Raw genomic sequence first — 20,676 nt, 5'->3', positions numbered from 1 at the left:
CCAATTTCTTAAACCTCACTCCACCGTACTTTAAAAAACTCATCTTCTCCAACAGTCCTCCCTCTCTCTCTCTCTCTCTCTCTTACTTTCTCTCTCTTACTTTTTCGCTTTTTTCCTGTCTGGTCCGAACGAAAGCTGCGAAGAAGAAGAAGCAAGCAGCCTCCCTTCGTCCCTCCCTCTCTCTCTCACTAACTCCTGTCGCTGCTCTCGCAGTGCTCTCTCGCAAACCCTCGCTTGCCCCCCCTTAGATCTGGCCGCATTGCTCTCTGCTCCCCTCTCCCTCCTCCCCCGTCGCGGCCGCCGCTCCGCCGTCGCCGGTTCGTCCGGCGGGGCCCTTGACGCGGCGCTCCGTGGCTACGGATCGTGTAGGTTGCCCGGCGGGCGGTGGACGGAGCAGCATTTCGCGCTAGATCCGGGCCGCGATGTGCCCGCCGCTGCGGTCCCCGGCGGTTTAGTACGGCCCCCGCGTGTTTTTTTTTTTTCTTCCTTTTTGGTAAGTTCCCGGAACTCGTCGGTTGGTTTGGTTGTTCGTTTTCTTGTGGATTGAGTGCTCGAGAACGAGAATGCGGTTTCGGCTGAGCTACTTTGAGTGGTAGCTTTGACGATTCAGGTTAAGGGAGTATTAAATTTGAGTGTAGCTTGTGCGTTTAGGATATGGGGACGTGACCCATCTGATATTTAGTCGAGCAGATGGGATAATGGGTTTGCTTGTTTTCTAAGTTTAAGAAACAATTCTACTTCTGCTGAGTAGGGAAGTCATTCACGTTGGTTGTCTTGGATTGATTCAGCCCCTTACTTCGTTTAACTGCTTTGTGCTGAGCCGAAATGGACGATCCAGAAGGAGAATTTAGTGAGCGTGCAGTGGAAAACTCCGCGAGTTCGGAGAAACAGTCGTCTCTTACTCCGAGCGATACTCCGAAATCTGTCGCGAGAAGTGTGAAAGCTATTTCTGTAGGAACTGCGGGGTTCGCAAGACCCACCGAGTCTAGTAGGAAGAAAATGGACCCGAGAAGTGTCTCGGATTCAGATTCCAGCATAAGCAAGCCAGCTGGTACTCCCTCAGGGAAGACTTCAAATTTAGTTCCCGCGACTAGAAGAAACAGCACGGGAGGTTTGACCCGAAAGACTTCTCCCCTGAAGAGCAATGTGGGAACAGCTGGAGGCAAGAAGGCTGCATCTCCTTCAGCTCCAGAAGCGGTGAGGCGATCTCTCCCAGAACTAAGGAGGACCTCATTGCCCTCTGTAGTGACTAAGCCCACAGCCAGCAGAGCAAGTGTTTCCAATACCAAGAGTGCAGTTGTGGAATCACCGGTTGGACGCGGTTCAAGAGCAATAACAGGAGCCGAGGGAACAAAGCAAGGAACCATGAAACAGTCTGCAGTCAAGGGAGCTGTGCCAGCTTCATCACCTTCTGTAAGGAGAGTTGCTTCTACTTCTGTGGATAGCGTGGGCAGTGGTGGGACCAGGAAAACAGTTTCAAAGGTTTCGTCCCCATCTGCCCGAACACCTTCTAGCTCTAGTGGACTTAAAATGGGTTCCTTGTCCTCATCTATGGATAGGAGTTCTAGTTTATCAGGCCGGCGGAGAATGTTGACACCAGATAGTAAGGATTCGAAGTTTATGATGCTTCCTCAAGTGGAGCTTAAAGCTAGCAATGATGTGGTAAGCCTTTTGCTTTATGATGTTCATGGAAGGAAAATAGTGCCCCACAATTGTTTGGACTTTCATGCTGCGTTGGAAATTCTTGGAGGTCACGTTGACAATTCTCAGGAGCTTTGAGTAGTAAATTTTCGTTCATCAATGTGTTTCCTCATCTGGCTACATAGCATTTTACATACTTTATTGTCCTTCGACTGGTTTAGGCCGAAGAAAAGACTATTTCATTACATTTCAAACATATGTTTTCATCGTGTATAGGTTACATTCATTTAAAGTTATTATGATTGGTGTCATCAATTTGTTAGTAACAACTTTTAGTAACTTTTAGCTCTTGCATTTGTCTGGTCATAACATGCATAGCACTTTTGGTTGCAGTAATGACTAGCTACTGCAGCCCTATTACTTATTAGGTGTTCATTTGAGGTAATTGTTATTGCGCTTCAATCCCTATTGCAACCAAAGCAGAGTCCCTGCTATAGGACCCTTATATAGTAGCTATTATGTGTCCGGTACAGCTTCATATGTATAATATTTTTTAATAATAATTGTTTTATTTTAGCAGTATACTATACTGTATTATAATTCGCCATAACAACATAAAATACAAAAATATCTTATTCATAATCTCGTAGTATGATGATAAACATTATTAATGCTTATGCAATTACTTAAAACAATAAATATGACCTTAATTTTGTGATATGATTATTGCATACAAGTAAAGTTATTATTTTACCAGAGAGCGAAGGCCATTTTTTTGATAGGTAAAAGAAAAAGATTACTATAGGGCACCAAGGGGGTGCGAACCCATATACAAAAGTAGTTCAGAACCAAAAGAGCTCAATTACTAGACAAATCATCTACAATGTCCATTAAAGCATTTACATCCAGACATAACTTTCCACTGAACCAAAAGTCCAAGACTTTCAACCAACTTTCAATAATTACAGAAACAGGTGTCTCCTCTTCGATGAAAACTCTCTTATTCCGCTACCAAAAACAGCAACAGGGATTGAAGAAATTCTCCTTTTCTTAGCACAAGGCAAAAGAAGACCTTGCCAAGTCCATAATTCTTGTTCAATAGATCCTCCAACAACCCAAGATAGTGCAGTGCACACATAAGTGGCCACCTAGATCAATCTTGTCCACAGAGAGCGAAGGAGGAGACTTCTCACTGTCTTTGCCTCTCTTGGCAAAAAGAGCATCTGTTGACAAGCACGATCCCTCTATTTTGCAAATTGTCTAAGGAAAGAATATGTTCCCAAACAAAAAATGAAACTCTAGTTGGCGCTCTTGCTTTACAAATAGCATTCTAAGGAAAAGCCTCCTTGCCACCAACAAGAGAGTAAAGGCCCTTTTGATATTCATCTCTATATGTTTGCTATTACATTGTCAAGCCAACAAATAGTGATATTCCATTACTTGAACCAATCACATAATAGCTACTGCAGTTCTATTCTATTTTAGCATAATAATTATTTAATTACAAACGTGCCATCAGTTTTTCGGGATGAACTTTGATGTACATCATACTCATAGCCAGGGTGAGAAAAATAATGATATTATCTTTTGTCTTCCCGAGCTGCTAGTAGTATGTGGCATTGTCATCTGGGAGCTTGACGTTATTTATCATGAAAGCTTCTTTTAAATTCACTATCCATTCTCCATGTTCTGATTATACTATTTGGTAAAATGCCTCCTTTCAGTTTTATGCATCCTGGAAGTCCATTGTCTCTGCTGAAGCTTTGTAAACTTTGTTTTATGCATATGCACATAAGCAACTCTGATTTGGCTGATGATATGAAATTGAACTCATTTGATTAATGATTCTTATGTCTTGATGATTTAGGCGTGACTAGATTGACTTTTACTTTTTACTTTTTGCTCAATCAAAATGTTGCGGCTTACACACTTTGAATTATTTTAATTTAAAATACTTGACTCTTTCACAACATATGAATGTTGACATGTTAATTAACATATAATCTCGAATGACTTTTTTCGAGATTTAGATAACAATTTAAATTTCTGCGGGTTAGTAAAACAAAGAACTTCTTGCTTTTGATTAATGGCAAACATACAGGCCCTTAATAGATCGTAATTGGAACAGATGTTATCATAACTTTCCTTCTTAGCATAGACCGGTCTGGTTGCTTAGGTATTCATTTCTTTTTCCTTCTGAGGAAGACTGATCAAAATGTAAGGCCAGTGAGAAAGCACAACTCTCAACAGACACGGGCATTGAATGGCTTGAAACCAAAAATAGACGCTTGATTATCACATACAAGAGTTACAGAATTTTAAATGCATTGATGTTGTGGGGCAAACCTCCCGTGCCCTTCCCTAAGAGTCATCTGTGTGTGGAAATTAGCCCTCGTAAGGCCTTTGTTGTGAAAAAAGGGAGACAAATTTGTGAAGAATGCATGTTGTGTGCATTCGTGGGGATTAGTCTAGCTGAAAGGTTCAATACCCTGTGTCATCAAAATTAAGAAAGAAAAGCGGGGAAACTAAGTGTTTGCAAGAGAGTTGGTATTTGGGTGCTTAATTAGATTATGCTCGAGTATGTTTTGCCTGGTTATTTTATGTTTTGTTATTATTTTAAAATGCTAAGCATGCAGTAAATTTGATAAATCAAACCCCTTGCCCCTCCTTGTTCTCCACAACCCATATCCTTTCAGACACGCCCAGCCCCAAACTTGGAATGACCTAATATTTTCCACTGAATTGACCATGAAGTATTGTTTTTGTATACGAGTCATCATCTATATAACATCCTCTGTTTTCCTGTTAGAGATTGGATCTAAGGGGTCACAAAGTGCGTACTCTCAGTGCTGGTGGCCTGAACTTGACAGCAAATTTAGAGGTAAAAGATTTTCTTTCACTCGAGTTTTTGGATACTGTAGTCACAATTTACTGGTGTTTATTAAAGAATTTACTATCCCTTTGACTTGGCTTCTCTTAGTGGTGACTCCTGGATGGCTCTGAGCTTCTGGTTGATAAATTGTAAACTAACTGTACAATGTTTTTGACAATAATTTTCGATAAGATCCTGTTTAATTTTAGCATCTGTTTGTTGCCTAGCGCACGTACTTGTGATAGTGTTGTCTTAAAGATAAAGTTATTTAAGTTAGGTGGAGAGTTTTGTTCATCTACTGGTGATTCTTAATGGTAAAAGGATGTTAGAGAGGGTGTGGGAATGTGAGGCTGTTAAAAGCTGATTATCTGCTCTGTAACTTCAAAAGGATTTGGTTTCGAAATAATATGTGCTAATACTCAAGCTTACACTTGGTGGATCGTGGATCACTTTGAGAGACCAGACCTCAGTTGGAACTAAAATGTTTTAATCTAGCAAGTAGAGAGCTTTGAAGTATGATTTTGGCTGTGTTGGCAAAATGACATGCGACATCAGGGGAAGGGAGGGTGGTGGTGTAAAATGACTGAATTGAAACTTTTATGAACTCGAGTTTGATTTGGATGGTAATGTAATCAAAACTTTTCACTTTGGTTTGATTTGTCAGGTTGGTCGTGCTTTTTGGACACCCAACAAGATATCACGTTATAAATAAATCATGGTTCCATTCCCAAGATATACCTGGTTGAACCAAATGAAGCTTACATCTGCTCTCAAAGTAATTCCATAAAATTTTAGCTCATCCCTGATAAACAAAGTATGACTATTTACAGAATCAGCTTCATATACACATCCTTTCATAAACATATCCTAAACACGTGTCCTTATGGCTGGAGCATATATATCAACTAAACTCAGCTTGTAACCAATGAAATTTACTAGAGGATAATTAAGAAATTAGCAAGTTCATGAAGGCTTGTGCAATTTCACCAAGAGCCAACTTCTCTCTAATGAAGTGGAGTCAATATTTTTTTTTGTAGAATACTGAATTGGGAGTTTTGTGTTATGCAGCCTAATAATGATCACACATTGTCAATACAGACGCCGCGTGTTTGAATCCTGACTTCTTAGACAATGTTATATTTGCACGGATAGCATGTAGTAAAAGCCAGAGCTTTGTTTTTTGGTTTTGCACTCCGCATCAAATGGTTGATGCTATATTATGGTAAATGATCTAATTATAAAGCTTTAGCTATTAGGTGGAGGAAATAAAACGTAGAAAAGGCCAGAATAAGTTCCCTTAAACATTGTGAGATAAATTTAAGACCCACCATCACGTGCAACCTTGATGAAGAGCAGGAAATGAGATAAACAAGAAGCACTTGTAAAATTTGTGCTTGGGGGGGGGGGGGGGTGGCATGATGGCAATTAAATTTAGATCTATTGTCATGTTATGTTAAAAGCCATGGCTCTAATTTCATGCCAAAGTGAGACAAGAAAAAGATTTGAGACTGAATTGGTATATTTTCTGTGCAGCTACTTATTTGTTTGTTCTAAAGACTGAATGACTGTTTACATCACAAGTATGCTACTGTACACTAAATATTCACTTATACTAATCAAGAGATATTCCCCTTCACACTTGAACCACGTATTTCCTCTCATTGGCATCCAAATTATTCTTGGCACTAAATTCTGATATTAATCAGAAGAAGTTTGTATAATCATGATTTAGCAGGTATGAGCACATCTTGTGTTATTCTCCGATATGTCTGATGAACTTTGGGTAACTGGTTTGGTTCATGGTCGGATCTCATTTTCTATACATGATCTTTTGATTTCCCTTTGAATTTGAATTTTGGATGGCACATTTCTTGAATGGATGATGCTATTCCTATTCATCCATGACATTTAATGTCCTCAACATCGACTTCTTTCGTTCTGAAGGTTCAACAAAATTCTATTAACATTTGCTTCTTATTGTTTTTTTCTTGATATTTCAATAGTAAGATTTCCAGTTTGTAGATAAATATAAGCTCTAGCACTAGAAAGAGGTTTTACTTCTTTTGTTGTACAACTTACAATCCTCTTTTGCAGTTTGTTTACCTCAGAGACAATCTTTTATCCACACTTGAAGGGGTTGAGATACTCAGCCGCGTCAAGGTCTGTCATCGTGCTTCAAGCTACTTGATTCTGTTCGGCAATATTAACAATCTTTAAAAGTTCGAGCAAATTGTCTCCTCATTTTTACTGTGGTTGGTTACATCTTCCTTGCAAATGGGCCTTTAGGTGAGTTAATCAGCAAATACTAAGCATTTTAAGTTTTCTTTTCAGGTTCTTGATTTGAGTTTCAATGATTTTAAAGGGCCTGGCTTTGAACCGCTTGGAAATTGCAAGGCTTTACAGGCATGTTTTTCAGTATTTAATCTGTTGGCTGCTCTGGAGGTTAATGTCCTTTGTCATGATAGAGATGTAATCTGTGCAGCAACTTTATTTGGCTGGAAATCAAATCACTTCCCTAGCAAGTCTTCCTCAGTTCCCTAATTTAGAGGTAATTCATTGGAACATTACTTTATCTTGTGATCAATGGTTGCAATTATTTTTTTTTTTTTGCTGATGTTTGAACTCACATTTACTTATTTGTGTTTCTATCTTCCTCTAGTTTCTCTCTGTTGCTCAAAATAAGCTCAAGTCGTTGGCAATGGCAAGTCAACCACGCCTACAGGTAGGTACAAGTTTATGTGATTGTATTGCCAATAGCACCACCCCATTCCTTCTTCTTAAGCAGCTCATACTGGATTGTTTCTTATATATCTTTCATGCAGGTTTTAGCTGCTAGCAAGAACAAAATTTCCACTCTAAAGGGGTTCCCACATTTGCCTGTACTTGAGGTGGGTTGGCAATCGGCATACTTATGTCTTCAGTTTTTCTGTGTTCTATAATAAGTACAAGTCGATCCATATTTTTACTGCGGCAGCTGTATGTTTCGTGCTCTGAATCAAGAAGCCAATATGCTTCACACTTATTTAGCCATTTAACGGTTACATACAAACCTCACTAGCTACTTAAATAACTCCCAGCCCCCAATTGTTACATATCCTGTTTTCTTCAAAATGTCAGTCTTATTTCTTGCAATTTGGTTTAAATGGCCAGAGTCTTTAGCATCCTTTTAAATCTCTTTTTTGATTGTCTCGAGTATTTGCCACGCTTTTCGATATTGTTAGAAAGTCCACCCCAAAAGCTTAAGCTATTAGGTGGAGGAAGACCACATGAATATAAAGAGCATTTAGGACCTGTTGTCAATCGATGTGGGATAATTCTTCAACACCCCCACTCACGTGCAAGCCGGATTACGAGCAGCACGTGAAATTTTGACATCGCACATTCACATGGAATTTTTACCCCGCACATTCGCGAAAGTGATAGCATTGGCTCTGATACCATGTTAGAAAGTCCAATCCAAAAGCTTAAGCTATTTGGTGGAGGGAGACCGCATGAATGTAAAGACCATTTAGGACCCATTGTCAATCGATGTGGGATAATTCTTCAACAGATATCATTGTCTTTGGCAATAGAATTGACAATATGCATGAGGATTGAGCGGGTTTTCAAGTATTAAGTACCTCCCTTCCCAACTAAACTTAAAGGTTGGGTGATATCTATATTAAACACATATCTTCTTTCCTTTCTAACAGTGCTACTTGTGAATAAGGAACTCTTTAAAGCAAGAAAACGGATATGTGTTAGCCTAGGAGATTAGGGGAAGGTAGCTAGATGTTACGGCCTAAATGCTGAACTATTGACCCTTGTTTGGATGGGTGTTCACCCCAAAGTGTGGTGGGCGAGGTTAAGAATGTCTTAGGATAGTTGATAATAGATTTGATTGTAGCTCCTCCTCTTTCCGGTCGGAGGGATTCAGTGGTTTGTGAAATCTTAAAAAATCCATGATTGTGGAATGGAAGACTGGGAAACTTAACTTACCTGGCCCAATCCGGGGGAGTTGACTAATATCTCTTCTTCCCGCAGGCCGACTCTAACTAATCGACTGCTGACCAGACCAATAACTGTAGTTTTGTTTCAATATTTGGTTATGGACACTGCTTAGTGTACTGTATGATGAGCGTTATGGCTCAACTACTAGAAAGCCTTGAGATAACGTCTCTATATTTTGGCAGAAATATGTCTTGAGTCTGTTTCTTTGAACTCCAACAGTAAATCCAAGGAACATTAATGATAACTGGGCAGGTTTGCTTTTAATTTTGTTGTTTCTGTCTTGTGATGTAGCATCTACGACTAGAGGAGAATCCCATACTTAAAATGCCTCATCTGGAAGCTGCTTCAATCTTACTTGTGGGTCCTACTCTGAAAAAGTTCAATGACAGAGGTAACTGCAGTTTTCCATGTCTAAGATAAGAAGTTTTACATCTAGGTGACATTTATGTAATTGCTACTTTGTTTATATTTAAATCAATGCAATTAAGGCTCCTTTTATAGTCAGTCAAGTGTAAGAAATATTGGAGATACTGGAAGGGAGTCGGTGGTTGGGCAACAGGCGGCTCAACCTTAGCATTCAATTCAACCCAATTTTAAGTCATTTTAAATAGATTTTGGGTTAGGGTAGATCCTGTAAGTTAAATTTTCATTCAGCTCAGTAAGTTCATTATTGGCCAGGATCAACTAGCCAATGCTTTAGGTGCTGAATTTCTTAATTTTCCCGTTGTACTGATTTATACAATTTGGCAATAGATCTTTCACGTGAGGAGGTGGCACTTGCAAAGCGTTATCCCAAAGTCGCAGCTTTGTGCATCAGAGATGGATGGGAGTTCTGCCGCTCAGATCATGCGGCTGGTATGGCTTCTTTATACCATCCTTTTTGCAGATCTTGTGCTGAAAAACGTCAGTTGAATTGATTATTGTAAACACATGTTGGCTTTGGATTGAGCTTTTATGTAAAAAGTAAAACCTCTCAATTTGTTGGATCGCTCTCTAAGCATATCTAGATTCCTGAAGGTTTATTGAAGAGCTAATAAGGTAGTTAAGTGCACGCATGTCTTCACTTACAAGATATACCAATAAAATACATACGATATTCAGTCTTCAGTACCATCCTTTTCTAACCGTGGCTTTGATATTAGCGAACCTGGTGAATGGCTTTGCAAGATAGACGTAATTATCCATCTAAAGTACATGTTTTCCTTGGATGGCATTTGTATGTTTCTTTACATATTCTTGCTTCGTGTGGATGACATTTTGGTTCGCAACTGAAGATGTTCCTATATATTAAATATGAGATATGGCAATAGGTTCCTTCTCCCTCTCTCTCTCTCTCTCTCTCTCTCTCTCTCTCTCTAAATTGTTGTAAGACATTAAGTGAATGTTAACTAGTATACTGAAATAAATTTCCATACCTATTAACTATGAGTATTGCACTCTATTATTATTATTGCAGACTAAACTATCTGCTGATTAAACTTGTGAACCACGGATCTATTAGGGATGTTCTTTCATGGAGTCTCTTTGTGTGTTATTCTTGTGCGCCTAGTGAGCTTGGTAACAGTAAAACAATTCAATTTCCTTGTAGTTTCTCCAGTCACTTCCTGCCACACCAAACAAAAAGATAATTGTGTAAGATAATGGAAATGTCTTTGCTTTGAGACCCATTCCACATTTCTATGCAAATCTAGGACTGCCCTTCTGATTGGCATCTGTCAAATTCCCATTGATGAATTTCCTTGTCCATATGCCTCTCCACTTGCATAATGATAGGGACTTGTTGATTCTTTGGCCTTAACAAAGGCTGTTTTTCGACTTTAGTTTCTCTCTCAAATTGTGGAATCCAGATTTTGTTGTATGCTATTTTCCTAGTAAAGAAAGTGGCCTTGTTCTACTCAGATACTAGTTTCTTCTCTCTAATTGACCCTATCCTTGGGAATGGTTGTGAAAGGATCCAATCGCCGTCCTTCCTATAAGAGGATGAATCATCAGTGATGATTAATTTTGTATCTAAATTTGCATTTATAGTGATGTCAAGATGGAACAAGACAAATAAGTTGGTTGTTTCTACATTTTTATTGCTAGTGCATATTGTTCAATGCACTTAATCTTGGATTTTCTTAGTTTCATGCAACCATTAATTCTTCATGAAGTGTATTTTCCCATAAGCAGATTCAACATTTCGGTTTCTGTTGGAGCAATGGAAGGATCAGTTTCCTCCGGGCTACCTGCTCAAAGAAGCCTCTGTTGATCGACCATTCGAAGAAGATGTTTGCCGCTGCCATTTCACCTTTGTTCAAGACAGCACTGTGACTGTTGACCAGCAGTTAGGATTGAAATATCAGTGGTTTGTTGGAGAGAGAACACCATCGAATTTTACCATGGTTCCTGATGCTACTGAGGAGGTGTTGTATTTATTAAGCTTCTTAATACTGGCTGATGGTATTCTCATTCTTTCCTTTCTAAGCTCTTTCTATAACTGGTCAGGTTTATTTGCCAAAGAATGAGGACATTGGTAAAATACTGAAAGTGGAGTGCACTCCTGTGTTGGGGGAAACTGAATATCCTCCTATTTTTGCCATATCCTCACCAGTCTCACCAGGTAAACTGTGTAACATTTGTTTGGAACCCATCATTTTGGGAATGGCAAGTATGATTAAATTTCACTTTTAGTGCACTTGCAAGACAAATTCCTTGGTCCCCCTCTCACTGTTTCACTCAGTTTTTAATTTCGGAAACCAAATGAAATATTGATCAATTGCACATGGGACCTCTTTTTCCTTTTTCCTTTTCCTGCCAGGATGTTCATGAAAGAACTGAGATATCTTCCAATGGCGTGTTTTTCAATTGTTACAGTGAATATTTGAAGTTAACTGCTTAGCTTTCCCTTACGATTAATGAATCCTCTTTGGTGAAATGTTGTTGGCATGACTCTACCTCTTTCTATTATCTCATACAGCTTCTTTCGGACATAAATTTTGCTGTGTTAAATCAGGACATGCATTTTCTCCTAATGTCTACAACTCTTCTATTTTGTGTTTCGATTCTGGTTGGAACATTGATGGCCATTTACATCTGTTTTTCCTTTTTTCCTCTTCTCTGAGGAACTGTGTCCTGTCTTACCTGGGAAATGAAGAATGTTCAGCTACTCAAGAATGATAGATTCATTTAATATATCTAGCATGTTAAGGTTCTCCCTTCCTGATTGTGTCCTTTCAATAGGATGTAAAATCCCAAAGGTTGTTAACCTTGAAGTGCATGGTGAGTTGGTGGAAGGAAATGTAATTAGGGGCCATGCAAAGGTTGCTTGGTGTGGTGGAATCCCGGGAAAAGGTGTTGCCAGGTGGGTTTGCTTCTTGAATGCATGCAGGATTTGTTGTGTGTGCATGTCTGCTTGATAGTATCTGAAGAAAATAATGTTTAATCTTTCAGTTGGTTAAGAAGAAAGTGGAACAGCAGTCCAACAGTTATACCTGGGGCAGAGGAGGAGGAATATCAGTTGACCCTGGATGACATTGACACAAGTCTGGTTTTTATGTACACACCGGTAACAGAGGAAGGTGCCAAAGGAGAGCCACAGTATAAGTACACTGACTTCATCAAAGCAGGTGGAAATGATTATAGTTGTTTTCGTAGAACTTATAAGTTCTGGTCTTAGAACTTATTTTGTCATAAGATCTTGCCATGCTTTGTTTGATTTACTTTTTCGACAAGGATGCTTTATTTGAACTGACATTTGATTTTGATTTTTATCCTGAATCTGCACGTTTGTGTGGCATCTTTAAAGGATGAGGATGCCACGTTAAGGAACTTTTTTTGTTGAGGGATGGAGCATTTTGATCGATCAATTAAACCTATGCGCGAGTCACATTCATCAATAACGTTTCTCGTTTTTACTCTTATTTTGATGTTCTTTCATTGACAAATAATATAGTACGGCAAAAGCAGTTACTTCTACAAAGAAATAACAATTTGATTACAAGTATTGATTAAAGAGGAAATTACCATTGTCGATCATTTCTAGCAGTATCGCTAAAAATAAGAGGAAGTGTTGCTTGTATAAGTCTGTAGTTTTCCGTCTTAAAAATGGACCATCCTGCCCTGAAGATTGGTCTTTTAGCAGTCATGGACCTGATTATGCTGTTCTTTACAATCAACAGCATATTCCTAATTTTTTACTTGTTTTAAATGCTCATTTTCTTAGATCTTACTTCCCCCACTGAGGAGAAGTAAAAACAATACGATTAAAGAAAAGGAAAAAGGTCTATGCTTGTGAAACACTTTCCAACTTGATTGACCTGAAAAATCCACTCTCATTTTACAACTGAAATTGTCCTGATAGCATTTGCATGAAGGATATAAAGTCCCTCTTGTATTCTCATGAATCTGTCTGAGTGGTTAATTTTATTCCCTTTTATCCTCCTTTCTTTCCTTAGGTACCAGATAATTTGCACGTGACATATAATAAGAGCTATTTCGCTTCTCTCTAGATACCATTGGTGGTTTAGTGTTTTTCTTGCTCTTTTATCATGTGTCTGCGTTTGAAGTTCTTAGTTTTCCATTAGTCACAATATCTCTTCCAGTTCTTCTGTTGGTCTTTGTACTTTTCATGTGAGCGAATAGAAATCTTTATGATATGTGGCAATGATCCCAGTACTTGCTTCTAACAGCTTTTCCATCGGTGAATAATGTTCAAATCATTGGAGAGGTTGTTGAAGGGAATACAATAAAGGGAGTTGGAGACTACTTTGGAGGACGTGAGGGTCCGAGTATGTTTGAGTGGCTTCGTGAGAACATTGACAACAGGTTAGTATAACCATTCCGTTCTTGCGTGTATTCCCCTTTGGCTAGAAAAATTTCTGAATTTGCTACACCATTTTAATCATCTCTTTTTGAAATTTTGGGTTAGATCTGTTACTTATTGTGTTTTTAGCATTGCATTTTTATTATTTTTTTCATCTTCTTCTACATATGTTTTCTTCATAGTAGCATTAAAGTCCTTGTATGGTTATTAAAATATCAAACATGATTATAAAAATTTGTACTGTACTCTATTTCCTTGAAAGTTTTAGTCACTACTTGGCAAATTCTAAGGTTTGTTATTGGAAGTACGCCAAATATTGTGTAAGGACATACATATGCTCATACTTGTTTCTTTTTGTTGAAATTAAGCTGTACCACTGACAATATGTTCAATAAATTAAGGTCATAGAACGAGTTGTGATTTAATATTTAAATGCTATTATGATCCCCTTGATGCGCAATTAGGATTTGGCTTGAGACTAAAGTGTAAAAGTGACTATTGATGGGGAGACAAAAGAGAGCTGTACAGATCTTAACGCCTGAATATGGGCCATGCCAATTCATCTTAAAGCATGGTTTGCCGCTAATTTCGCACTTCTCCATATAAACCTATAGTCAGAATGTTTTGGATGGTTACAACTTCCCAACACCGTGAAGAGGCACGAGAATATCACTGCATAGCCAAACCTAAATTTTATGGCACCAAAAACTATGTTAAAAGTTTGAAGTTAGTCTAACTGTGCTGTCATTGTGCATGCTACATAATTCTAGAAATGATTCTGACATAATCTGTTTCATTTGCATCTTTTTCCCAGAGATTTTGTGTTGGTGTCCAGAGGAACATCTGAGTATACATTGACCAAGGACGATGTTGGGCGAAGACTAAATTTTGTCTATATTCCGATAAATTTTGAGGGTTGGTCCACTTGCGACTGTAGTATATAATTGTTATGATCTTTACTCATTTTAAAGCTTTTTATTTCTTCTTTTTCTGACAAAGCAGTTGCTAATTTTCAGGACAAGAAGGGGAATCGGTTTCTGTGTTGTCTCCTAAAGTAAAACGAGGTAACTTTGATTTGCTCTAATACTTAAGAGATATGTTGTTGTATGTTCTTTCTCTCCTAATGATATTTTTGTTTTAGTTATACCATCTGTCACGGTACATCTGATAAGGCTGTTAACAATGTTGTCCCAATGAATCCTTGGCCAGCTGTTGACTGTTGAGACCCAGCTATATCATGATAACATTTATTTGCTTGCAAGAACCATCAACTATGTGTCCTTGTGACGATGAAACCTCAATCCTGGACTAATTTTTATGAACAGTGCACATATATGATTCTAATAGCTTAACGGATGACTTTGTGTAGTTGGACTTGAACAATAACTATTCCTTTTCTGGACTATGGAGAAAATAAACAGGTCTTGTACCATATTGTGCCTCATAGTTATTCTAGGACTTATGGATCCAAGAACAACAACTAGATGCAATTGGCAGGCATGATGAGTTTGAAGGTGTGTACATCCATAGATGTATCACTGCGCTCAATAGGTGCCAATAAATGAAGATTGTGGAAGTCTTATGTGTCTTATGTTAGGCAGCCGACAGTGATTCTCTTTTCTTGCATAGTTCAGCAAGTTTTGTCCATCACCCATTAGGAAGTTTTTCATCTGGAGTTATCGAGCTAATACCAACAGCGGTGTTTTGAGGTGCCCACCTCTTTTATGTGAAGTGTCTGGGACTTATTTTATCTCTAGTCGAATTTTGTGGACATGGGCTTCTAAGTATTGTCTTTGTAGCTGGTCGATGTCCATGTGTAAATTTTTGAAAACAACCTTCTTTCTCGACCCCCGTGCTAGTATGTTCTCAATGGAGCTGATGTTGTTCTACACCATTCTGTTGGCTTCCTTCATTTCTAATGCTTCTACCTTGACTAAATTTCAGCTCCCCCCAAAGTGGCACAAGTGAAAATAATTGGTGATTTGAGAGAGAACAGTAAGATTACAGTTACTGGCTATGTTACTGGAGGAACTGAAGCCTCCAGTAGAGTGCAATGGTTTAAAACAAGTTCTCCAATTTTGGATGGAGAAAATGGTCTAGAAGCATTGAGCGCTTCAAAAACTGCCAAGGTAAATTGTTCTTCGTTTGGAGAGATCATATGTATGATTAATTTGGATGTGTTTATAAGTCTGTTTTGTTGGTTATTCAATGAAAATTCTTACTTTTGCTTTTCCTGTTTCTAGGCACTCCGCATACCTTTGGGGGCTGTTGGATATCACATAGTCGCAAAATACATTCCCATGACTCCAGATGGTGAATCTGGTCAACCAGCTTATGTTGTGTCTGAAAGAGCCGTTGAGAGTAAGTTTTATGTCTCTCCATCTTGACTTAGCATTGTCTCAATACAGAAGATATAATATAAAAATGGTTTTGTTGGCTTATTTCAGTTCTGTTTTGTTTTCTTAAAAGATGAATGTACTTATCTGTCTTCAGTAGATATCGTTCTTCTGGTTGTATTTGATCTCATGGTGCTACATCTATTGCTGAGCACTTCAAAATTAAATTTGTTTTAAGGGGATGGAAGTGCCTTTAGTTGTCTCAACCTATTTTATGGTTCATTATCATCTATTCCATAACCAGCATGCCCTAATAAGTAAGTCTTTGAGCTATCAAATTGATTGATCTTAGAAAATCTGCACAATCATATTTGTTTGTGATAGTATTTACCAGGTTTTCTGCACAACCATATATTTTTATGGATTACTAAAATGATTTTACAATGAGGTGACAAGGAGGTTGCTTTATTGAAGAGCAAAAAGCCAGCTTTTGATTGATTTACCTTGTCTACTTTTTTAAGGTCAGATGGCATTACATAGTCTGCTTCAATATTGGATATATTGGTTATGTAGTCTGGTTAGAATTTCCTTTCTAACTCTTCAGCAACTTTACTCTACCAACATGCCTGATTATTGTTATATTTACTACAGATCTTCCTCCTAGCTTGAATTTTCTGTCTATCACTGGTGAATATATGGAAGGTGGGATACTGACAGCATCATATGGTTATATTGGCGGCCATGAAGGAAAAAGTATCTACAAGTGGTATCTTCATGAGGTAAATCTTGTCTTGCTTGTGAGTGGTACTTCACTTCCGTGTTTGTGGAAGTTCCGTATTTGGTGCAGTAAGCTGATTTCTCCTAGCATCTGTGTTCTCTCTGGAATATACATGAACATATTTTCATTAAGTTGTCTATCAGTTAATTGAGTTTAGTGCAGATTCAGATCATGGCTGGCTCAATCACACTAATAGTGAATCATAACATTCAAAAGAAATGTGTAATATCCATTGCAAAACCCATCTGTGAAAAGAAGGAAAATTATATTATGCACGACAGTCTTTTGACCGACGCTAAATAGTGACCGGTCAATGGGAAACCAATCACCTGTAAAGCGGATGATATGGTTGAACCACTTGAATATGCACTATTACATAAATCCTAGAATGTTTCGATCCTGACTGTACTAAGACCTATCATAGTAACAATAAACTAATGAACAGATGGTTGTCTTACTATGAGGTCAAAATTACAAATTGCTAGCTAATAGTCAGCTGACACAGTATATCCGCAAAGTGCCTTTTGAGTGTGAACTTTTTCCAAGGCGTGAACTATGTTGAAACTTCAATTTGACTGATGCAATGATTAATAAATTAAAGTTCTTTGTGATCTTTAAGAAGAAAAGATAGATGGAAATGATAACAATTCCATTCTGATAGTTTGAGTTGCTAATTAGAAATGTCTTCGTACTATAAATCTGCAGTATAGAATATTATAATCCACATATAATGAAGTTAAATCAAGAATTGATAGAGTTTGATAATAGCTTACGTATTTACCATGCGTGAGAGGTGCCTTTTTGTTAGAAAGTTCAACCCAAAAGCTTAAGCTATTAGGTGGAGGGAGACCTCATAAATATAAAGAGCATTTAGGACCCGTTGTCAATCGATGTGGGATAATACTTCAACACCCCCACTCACGTGCAAGTCAGATTACGAGCATCATGTGAAATTTTGACTACGCACATTCGCATGGAATTTTTTACCACTCACATTTGCGAAAGGGACAGCATTGACTCTGATACCATGTTAGAAAGTCCAACCCAAAAGCTTAAGCTATTAGGTGGAGGGAGACCACATGAATATAAAGAGCATTTAGGACCCGTTGTCAATCAATGTAGGATAATACTTGAACACTTTCCATTTGTAATTGATTAAATTATTTTGTCTGTAGGAACTTTGTAGGAAAACGTTTTAATTGCATTTATGTTTAGAGCATGCACGCACACACCTATATAAGCTATAAAGGGAAGTTTCTACAAGTAAGGTTCCATTTGGATACCATTTCATGCTCGTTTCCAGTCAATTTCTTGGCCTGAGAGTAGGGCGAGGGAAAAGGGGGGGGGGAGGGGAGGAGATGGTGAAGGAGGGTTACAAAGTCAAACAATAATCCAAATTGGAGAGTGGTTTTCTGTAAACCGAAACCTCAAAAGTTGTAACTATCTGTCTTCACATTAATAAATTATGGTCTTTTACTGTTGAATTTCCCACCAAAATGAAAAAATGTTTTAATTTTAAATAATTAGGAAAATGTTTATACTTATTTAATTTTAAAGATTTGAGGTTTTTAGTATTAAATAAATTCAATCATCAACACTAACAAAAATGTATGAGTCTTGGTAAAGCCAAAGTTGCCACTGTTAGAAGTATAAAGGGTAAAGTGGTCTTTAGGTTTTTCCTCTCATAGCCACAAATAGACCCTTGGGTTCATGACTCTCAAAATCCCTCGAAATTTTACCCCTCTAATATGTCAAAAAATTTGCTGGAGGAACAGTAGCAAACAAGCAACATTCTCTTGACTTAAGTTTACTCCATATTTAATGGCTGCTTTTTGGCAGCCAGACTTCCATTGTATTACAGACTCTTTGAAGTTAATCAACTTAACTAATTGTGCAGTGACAGATTCTTTCAGTTAGTGTGTATGTTTCCATCAAATTGAAATATGTGATGACAACTACTATGAAACAGGAAAACATAATTAAATGATTCATAGTGTTGCGCTTGTGTGGTTCTCAGTGGAAAGAGGAGGTTCGTTCTAAAAGACCTTCCGAACTGCATACTGTATTTTGACACTCATATTTGAAATTTGCTGGTTTTTCTCGGATTGGACCAGTATGCTGCTGCTCAGCCTTTCCAAGCTAAAAGTGTGAATGGATGGGCTTGGGAAAGTATTTTACATATGAAAGTCTGACTTGGCCTGCTGGTCCGCCCTACCCTGAAATTAATATGCATATTTTTGCTAGTGGCGAGACTTTGTTAACAAAGTTAGGCTCTATCTCCGACTTGCCATGCCCTATTTAGCAAGTCTATGTAGCATTCCTCTAGTATTCGGTAAACTGCAAGGTGACCCCTATTTTATTAGAAAACTATAATGATGCCCGGTGTTTGTAATAAATAGAGGAATTGACAATCACATCCATTTCAGTAATCGCTGGACCTCAAAATAGTTAAATATGTGGAGGATGCTTTAGTTAATCCTTTTGAAGTCTGTGGGCTCTAGTTGATGTCCTTGTCAAATATTTGGCACTTTGTTATAGTATAAATTGATTATAATCACTTGTATTTTAGTTAGATTGACCACAATCCATTCACCAATGCATTTAACCTTGTCATTGACTCATTATATTTCATATCGACCACTGTAGTCTAGCTAAACCTAAAAAAGTCAGCATAATTTAATCATTTGGGATCCAATAACTTCTCGTAGGGCGACAGATTCAATCTTTGTAAAAGATGAGGGGTGCAATAGCAATTCCAGAAAATTTGAGGGGTGTCATTGTAGTTTACACCAAAAGAATACCTTTCGAGGCTATTAAGATATGGAGAAAGATTAGGTAATCGTTATACATATTTGGCCTCATTGTCATCATGTAGCTTAAGAAAACAAATTCTTTCTTTGAGGCCGTTGGTTTAGTATTTACTGAACTTTAGTCTATACTGTCATTAGAGAATTTGCAGAAACCTCTTACTTTTGTTTTTTGCTATTTGTTTTGCTGTTTGAGGCTTCATGATATGGCAGTTGAACATGAAATTGGAAATTGCTAATATCAGGAAACTTCCCTTTTTCTGAATGGAATTTAGTGAGAGAATGTGTCATTCAATTATAGTACATCTTCTTCGCCTTTAGTATGTGTAATGCTGCTTGGGGCTAACATGTACCTGGCAATCTGCAGGCGGAGTCTGACTCTGGTGCTTTAGTAGCTGAGGTCTCAGGGCTTCTTCAATATTGCATATCGAAAGATGCAATTGGCAAGTTCATTTCCTTTCAATGTACACCAGTGCGTGATGATGGTGTCATTGGTGAACCAAGAACTTGCATGGGACAGGAACGCACACGTCCTGGTAGGTTGTCATCTCTAATCATGGAAAATCATCTCAATGTATCATTCTGATCAACAAACCTATTTCATGGACCAAAGGGTACCGTCCCCTTAAACAGAACAAGTTAGAATTTGTGTAAACAGTCTAATACATAAAGAGGTGGTGACTTGACATGAGAAGCTTGTGCAGTAACCCAAATAAAGCACTCTAAGCATGCATCAGTAATGGTTGTCTTGTGTCTGGATCCTTTTTCATGTGAAGTTGGTTTTACGTCCATGTACTTCTCCTCAAAGACAGTGCAAAATTCTTTCAATTGTCCATTCTTAATGTTTTTGTTGAGCTGTAAATAGCCAGATTATCTGGCTGTAAATATGTAGGAAAACTGACTGATTTAGGAGTAGGGTTTTCCTATTTAAGAAGTTTTTTGATTCTGGTCAAATCCCACAAATCGTGGGATTGTAGCTGTTAACCTATTTAGGCTTTGTTTCCTATTTTGTTTGCTAGGATTTCTCTGTGTATTAGCTTATAAATATAATACTGTAAAGCAGCAGAATGTGAGAATGAGAATAAGAGTTTCTCTCCATCTAAAAATCCACAATTTTCATGTCTTCGTAAAGCAATATTTGACCAGCGACACAATCCTTCATCACCAATATTTGCATACGGTATGCAGCATCTTCCGGCTCAATGATAGATAAAGTGAATAGTCCTATCTATTTCGTATCCTTAATGTTCCTATGTTATCCAATTGCAACATTTGACTAGCAACAGAATCCTTCATCACCCGGTACTTGCGCTCCTACTTCTGCTCAAAGACAGATGGAGCGAATATCAATTTCACATCCTTAAATTTCCAATGCTATCCAATTTCAATATTTGACCTGGGACAGAATCCTTCATCATCCAATATTTGCACATCGGATGCAGCACCTG

The 20,676-nt window shown here is 38.0% G+C and overlaps 1 protein-coding gene across 1 annotated transcript in view; it reads left to right on the top strand.

Annotated features, from left to right (window-relative positions):
- The first annotated feature begins 480 nt into the window (after positions 1-480).
- Positions 481-20,676, top strand: part of LOC115684166 (187-kDa microtubule-associated protein AIR9) — a 33,182-nt gene continuing 12,986 nt past the window's right edge. The window contains exons 1-20 of the mRNA XM_030608868.2: positions 481-1,662; positions 4,451-4,522; positions 6,608-6,673; positions 6,845-6,916; positions 6,996-7,061; positions 7,173-7,235; positions 7,336-7,401; positions 8,795-8,894; positions 9,257-9,358; positions 10,676-10,908; positions 10,991-11,105; positions 11,726-11,846; positions 11,936-12,111; positions 13,174-13,309; positions 14,122-14,222; positions 14,324-14,371; positions 15,252-15,436; positions 15,551-15,668; positions 16,295-16,422; positions 19,596-19,764. Coding sequence (XP_030464728.2) covers positions 826-1,662; positions 4,451-4,522; positions 6,608-6,673; positions 6,845-6,916; positions 6,996-7,061; positions 7,173-7,235; positions 7,336-7,401; positions 8,795-8,894; positions 9,257-9,358; positions 10,676-10,908; positions 10,991-11,105; positions 11,726-11,846; positions 11,936-12,111; positions 13,174-13,309; positions 14,122-14,222; positions 14,324-14,371; positions 15,252-15,436; positions 15,551-15,668; positions 16,295-16,422; positions 19,596-19,764 — 2,974 coding nt within the window. The 5' untranslated portion in view covers positions 481-825. The remainder of the gene's footprint in view (positions 1,663-4,450; positions 4,523-6,607; positions 6,674-6,844; positions 6,917-6,995; positions 7,062-7,172; positions 7,236-7,335; positions 7,402-8,794; positions 8,895-9,256; positions 9,359-10,675; positions 10,909-10,990; positions 11,106-11,725; positions 11,847-11,935; positions 12,112-13,173; positions 13,310-14,121; positions 14,223-14,323; positions 14,372-15,251; positions 15,437-15,550; positions 15,669-16,294; positions 16,423-19,595; positions 19,765-20,676) is intronic.

The sequence above is a fragment of the Syzygium oleosum genome, unplaced genomic scaffold (genome assembly GCF_021117445.2).
Source record: "Syzygium oleosum isolate NSW1041296 unplaced genomic scaffold, Sole_v2.1 Sole_v2.40, whole genome shotgun sequence".
Taxonomy (NCBI): domain Eukaryota; kingdom Viridiplantae; phylum Streptophyta; class Magnoliopsida; order Myrtales; family Myrtaceae; genus Syzygium; species Syzygium oleosum.
This window is presented reverse-complemented; position numbering and strand designations above follow the sequence as displayed.